At 40.7% G+C, this 6,275-nt stretch overlaps 1 protein-coding gene across 1 annotated transcript in view; it reads right to left on the bottom strand.

The window, feature by feature from the left end:
- Nucleotides 1–2,248: 2,248 nt before the first annotated feature.
- The window catches only part of LOC109279324 (RNA-directed DNA polymerase from mobile element jockey-like), a gene marked incomplete at its 5' end in the record, with an annotated part of 7,898 nt that continues 3,871 nt past the window's right edge, over nt 2,249–6,275 (bottom strand). Inside the window, one exon of the mRNA XM_019470755.1 lies at nt 2,249–2,368. Coding sequence (XP_019326300.1) covers nt 2,249–2,368 — 120 coding nt within the window. The remainder of the gene's footprint in view (nt 2,369–6,275) is intronic.

Here is a 6,275-nt window from a genome sequence, read left to right as displayed (position 1 = left end):
TTTAAATGACAAATATTGCAACAATATCTGCTGGGGCAGGTGAGGGGGGGGAGGTGGTGCAAATGCTCAGCTGCTGTAAATCAGGATAGTTTCATTTCAGTTGACAGAACTATGCTAATTGGTCCCTACTGGTAACCAAGAACCAATTCCTTTAGTCTGGAAGATCCAGCTCAGTATGCACTTATCACTGAGAGCAAAAGGATTGGGCCAAACATACGAGTGTTGTAAATGAAGATAGCTGGACTGATTTCAGTGGAGCTCTGCCAGTGTGTCACCTGGGGGTTTGGTACAACAATTTCAGGCAAAGAAGATACATTCCTTTCAGAAGATTAATTATGTTTTATATGCACTTACTGGGTACTTTTGGGGTATGTTGGCTACATAATAAAAAGCAGGTAATAAAAAGAAAAGAGCAACCTGAATTTGCAGGTGGTCCATTTTATTGGACTAAAAATGAAAGGCAAGCATTTGAGAATCACAGTGTCTTCCTTAAGAGCTAGAGAGGCGGGCAAGTTGGGGCAGCAGAAATGAAAGCCTGGTTCTGATTCAGGCTTCATAATTATATTCAGAGACAGAGATCAAAGCAGGAGCTGAGCAGGAAATGGCAGAGAGAAAGTCAGGTGCAGATATCACACCCTGCTCCGTCACTGTCATCAGCCAAAATTTGGGAGCCAGTCCAGTGGGGTGAATGAATGTGTTTGTTTAAAATAATTCTCTTGACTGAAGCTCATTATTGTTTTCTTCTGATTACTTTAGGTGGGAGCTACTGCCCGCCTGTTTCTGGTAGTACAGGAGGCTGGGCTAATACAGCTGCCATTATTAACACATGAAAAATCCTGGAATCTTTATTCAGCTTCTACTCAGTCTTTCCTAGGAAAAGTGCTGCTGAAATGGGGAAAAGTGGACCTGAAATCAATGAAGACTTACTTCCATCTTCCAGAATACCCCAGTGGAAAGAGAAAACACATCCAGAGACTTCAGCAGATTAACTCACAGTGAAGCAACAGCCTGTAGTAGTTCAATGACTGTGGGGAGGATTTTTTTTTTTCTTCTTCTTTCTTTTTTTCCTTAAAACAAGGCCTTTTTTTTAACCTATCTACTCCAAATTTGCCAAGAATGTCAGATGAAGAGGCAGTTTTGGCAAGACAATAGTGAAATGGATCAGTCTGCATACTTGTAATCTTCTAACTGGTATGAAAGCCATCAAAAGAACATTCTGGTTGCAGGTACACACTCCAGACTTGACAAGCATCAGTGCAAAGTTTGCTAGTTATCCCAGTCTTTATTTTACCCTATACTGTTTGTTCCATAGGATTTCTGCCCTACCAACTGCACCAGGTGGACATGTCTAATTCAATGCATTGGTTCTATCAGGGTAGATGAAATTGAAATATTTGCCTTTGCAGTTATTGGAAATGCAGCAAAATCTGTTGAAACTAGAGGACCTTTATATTTGTCTAAAATCTTTAAATCCCATCCTTATGTATATAGGCACATTAAATATATATATTTCAGACATCCAAATTTGAACTTGGTTTTATCTTCTTTGGTGTCACATTAATTAACTAATTTGAGGTTTGAGCTTGGGATCCCAAAAAGTGAGTAAGTCGGTCATTTGCTGGGAAGGAGTCAATAGCTGGTCCTGGAGGTACTATCCGATCTGCTCTGTTTTGGTGCTTGCCTGCTGTGGGGGAAGCCCCAGCTAGGGGGAGAGACCTATTGTACAGACCTAGCTAAGCCTCTGCTCAGTTTCTCCTTGTTAAGGTTTCCCTCTTGAAGACAGCCATCTTGAAACTCTTCCTAGAGGTGCACAAGGGGTTTAGAGCAATCCCTAAGGACTCTGTGCACACAGCACAAAGTACTCATTAAAGAACAAGTAGGGGCAGGAGCTGCTACATAGAAAAGGGTATGATGTATGATACAAAGGGAAAGCCCAGGCAAAATGAGAAGTCTGATAGTGGATACAAGAGAAGAATCTGAGAAGACAGGCAGTATTTAGCTTATAGAAGAGGGCAATTTTACGAATGATCAGAACATTGGTAACCACATTTTCTCATGTAAAAATTTCAATCTTTAGCTTATAAGAACATAAAACTTCCAGAAGCTTTTGTGATGGGTCTTAGAGCAGGTTTCATTCCCATCCCACTTTTAAACACAGTCCATACAAAGCTGTAGAGTTCAAACTCAGCCCTTCAAGGGAATCTGGTTTTTCTTACACAGTAATTAACAGAAATACAGAAGAGCTTGGTCAAATCTTCTTCTTTGGCTTCCCTAAGTCCAGAGTTGTTCTGGAATGTTGCTCTCTGCTCAGTCTGTTCCTCAGATTTTCTCCCTCTCCTCCTGCCACTCCAAACAGCCAGTTCACAACCTTTACAAGCAGGACAAAGGAGCCATTTGGCTCATTACGTTAAAAGGTGCATTTCTAATCCATCCCTGGGAGCAACATCTACTGTCTCTGGAGAATAATGACAGACGTGTGACTGCATATCAGTGCCAGAGGAAAAGCAGCAGCCAGGAGGCAGGTTACCCCTTACTCAAAGTAATCTGGCACTGACGCCTGTCAGGAATCAAACTTTCAGTATGATCTGGCAAATCTTCCTGTCAGGAGAGCTACCTGAGAGCTGTATCAGTTTCCCTTGGCTTTCACCCACTCCTGTGCCAGCTGAAGTTATTTCCTGCTGGGGAGCCTCCAGAGACGAACATGTGGTGTGCCTAGCAATCAGCTTACTCACACTTGTCTTTCTCTTTGGTGTGAAGATGTCATAAATCGCAAAAGAAATAGTTGCTTCAAGTTATATCAGAATATATGTTCAATTTTATTTAAACTGCCTGTTTTTTTGAATACAGAACCAGCTATCTATCTATTTACCTAAATAGATACCAATGACCCAGAACTTTGGCATCGAAGGGGTAGAACAACATACAAAACTCTTTACATTCATCAACAAAACCACGTTGTCAAACTATGACAAAATGCTGAAAGTGAATGTGTAAAACCCTTATGGCCTGATCTCTCAAGATATTTCAGAGTCTGTAGTCTTTCCAACTGACAAACTCCAGGCTTTCAGTTATCATTGTAACACACTTTTAATGTCTTTTTTCCTGTTGCTTTAGGAAAAGACTTGTCCAGTTCTAGGACACTGACCTTGTTCTGTTGGGGTTTTTTCCTACATAAGAAAAATTCTTATACTTTTCAGTTATCTAGACTTCAAAACCACTCCTGAATCTAAATAGCACCTTCCTAAAGGAAATTCTTAACACATATAGCAGCATTACTTTAATCTTTTCTATGTGCACAGCGAATACAGAAATTTAAAGAATGACAGAAAAATATAATCCTGTAAAATTCATAATCACAGTTATTGAAAGGCTCATTATGTATACAAGAACACAGCTTTCACAAGGTTGTAGTTTCTGTGATAAATCCTCACTAAAACTCATTTTTAAAATAGGCTAAGCAACTTTTGTTATCCAACATGTTGTATGGGCAGGTACCAACATTTATTACTAATATTTTAATTAAATATTGCTTGCAATTAAATGTATGCACTTCCTTAATTATCCCCCTGAGCTGTGTAGATTGTAGCAAATTCAGTGTGAACCAAGTGTAGGAGATATTCTTGGAACGTGGAGACCTCATGCAAGCCCAAGATACAGCTGGTGAAGGTATCAACCTACTGCTGCTGTGGAAATTGTGCCAGCTATGCATTTATTCTCGCAGACAACACTCTGGAGTTTTATTGCAAACATTCAGACTAGCCAGTTGGTGAGAACAGGCTGGAGTCTGGATTGCACTGCTCAGCAGTAACTGAGGGGAAAGGGTGGCTGGATCCTAGAAGCTACTCAGAAACTGAAGACCTACAGGGTTGACATGAATGCTTTCATTCCTAGTAGAAATTACTTCAATTTGTGCTGCTAGGATTTCAGGATCAAACCACCTTGAATTCGAAGCACCTCAAGTCTATCAACAACCCACATTCTTGCCAACCAAATCCTGGGAATTTCACATAGCTCTAGCTTTTATCCCTGCTCTCACTTGGCTTTCACCTGACTCATCATGCCTTTCTGCTCCTCACCTCACTAAAGTGTTTCTCAGGGGTTTTGTTTTTGTTTTCTTGTTCTTTTCTGAGTAGATCCCAGGATTATGCCTTTTCTCTGAGAAATGACCCATTTGAATCTCCTAGCCAGACTTGCTTCTTTCCTTTTCAAGCTCATTGGCAGTGGCAGAAGAGCACAGTATGTCTTGTCGACTTTTATTTTTGCGCGTTTTCTCTTGCCCTCTGTGGTTTTAGTCCATGTTTCTCTCACTAACCAAAATTCCCAATGAGCCTTTTATTTTTGTCCCAAAAATACTGTTTTTCCTCACAGTCTTTCAATCCTTCATCAGTACTAAATTATCCCAGCCATTGGATTAATTTAACAGTTGTACTAACAGCCAGCGTAAGGCAGGGAAATCCCTTCTTCTGCCACCTGGCTGTTAGTGCAATAACCAAAAAAAAGAAGAAAATTTCAGTAATTCTATTTTAAACCTAAAGGAAAAACAAGAACCCCATATTTTTAGTTTATAGATAACTGAGTAGGACTCAGAGTAGAACTACATTTTTTGCATTCTCATAGCAAATTTGCTTCCAATTAACAATGCTAATTAAAACCCATGACTCTTAACATCTCATTAATTTCAAGTCATGTTTTCCTTCCTGGTCCTCAGCAAGAGCAAAGGATATGGTGGCTGTGGCCACTTCAGTGGCCACTTCAGTGGAAGTCTGGCAGCTGCCAGGTAACTTATTCACTTTCTCACCCCCCCAGCAAAACTCCTTACTGTTTGTTCAGCGTTGATGTAACCATCAAACCACCCATTGCTGACACCATTCCTCTTTCTTCTCTCTTTACTTCTGTTGGGAGAACCACCAGAGAAATGGGAGGAGAAGAGATATGTGGGAGAAGCCATCAGAGAATATAGCGATGGGCACCACATTGATGGACAACACAGAAAGAAGCAGATCCCGGGCCACATTTGAATCTCATATATGTACCTGTGTTTTAACTGCACTTCTTCACTTAAATTAATGGGTTTTTCTCTGATCTGCAGAGCAATATCAGTCATATCTGTCTGCATTGTTGTTACCAGTATTATTCACCTGATGCCTGACCATGCTGTAGACTAGGTACATCACAAGTAAAAAAGACAAATCTCTGCCCCAAAGATTTTGCAACCTGCAGTCCCTACACTGCAGGCGTTTAGGACTACATGTATGCAAAGGCCTGTCATTTCCTTCATATAGAGCTGAGTCAAGGGTCTTTCCTGGGAAATTTCCTGGGAAATAAGGGCTACAATAGAGCCCTTATTTGGCTCTTTTGGACAAAAGAGTGAAGGAAACATGGGCTTGCAGGTCTTGAAGGAAGCTCCTGACTCACTTAGCTTGGCCCCCTGCGTCCAAAAAAGATGGGGTTCACCCTGAAAGGCCCTCAAAACATCTACTCCACACACCAGCAGCAAAATACCGCAACACATCACAGCAAACTTCCAACCTACCAAATGGACCAAAAGCCATATTGTGCCACGGGAAGAAAATTGAAGAGATCAGAGACATCCCAAAGTCTTGGCAGTAGTGGGAAATTAACTGAGGAAAACACCCAGGTGTTTTTAGGCTGTGGGCTACGCTTGCCTTCTCCAGAGATGAGTGGTGGAGGGGGAAAGAAGTACCTCTCAGTTTGATATAGGAAATAGAAATCTCCTTTGATTCTAAACCTGTTAGGTGATGAATGTGATGAGTCCAGCAATGAACTTTCCTGGGAGAGAGTGGTGTCACTAGAAGCAGCAGCACAACTCAGAATCAAAAGCAGAAATAGTATCTTTTCTTTATCTCAGCTTCATAGTGCTGTTTACTTTTGATTTTATTTCATAGATTTGCTTCATGCAAACTACATTGAGGGATGTTATTTCAGTTACTTAGTAATTTTGAGGATGTGTTAAGAAATTAATGAAAACTCCAAATACAAAGATAAATAAATACTACTGCTTAGAATATTACTCTGATTTCATGGTCATGAAATAAAATATACTTTACATATATTTTTTTTTAATAAAATAGCCCTTCATATCATAGAATCATAGAATGGTTTGGGTTGGAAGGGACCTTAAAGATCATCTAGTTCCAACCCCCCTGCCATTGGCAGGGACACCTTCCACTAGACCAGGTTGCTCAAAGCCCCATCCAACCTGACGTTGTACACTTCCAGGGATGGGGCATCCACAACTTCTCTGGGCAACCTGT

The sequence above is a fragment of the Aptenodytes forsteri genome, unplaced genomic scaffold, assembly GCF_000699145.1.
Source record: "Aptenodytes forsteri isolate BGI_AS27 unplaced genomic scaffold, ASM69914v1 Scaffold46, whole genome shotgun sequence".
In the NCBI taxonomy this organism is placed as follows: domain Eukaryota; kingdom Metazoa; phylum Chordata; class Aves; order Sphenisciformes; family Spheniscidae; genus Aptenodytes; species Aptenodytes forsteri.
This window is presented reverse-complemented; position numbering and strand designations above follow the sequence as displayed.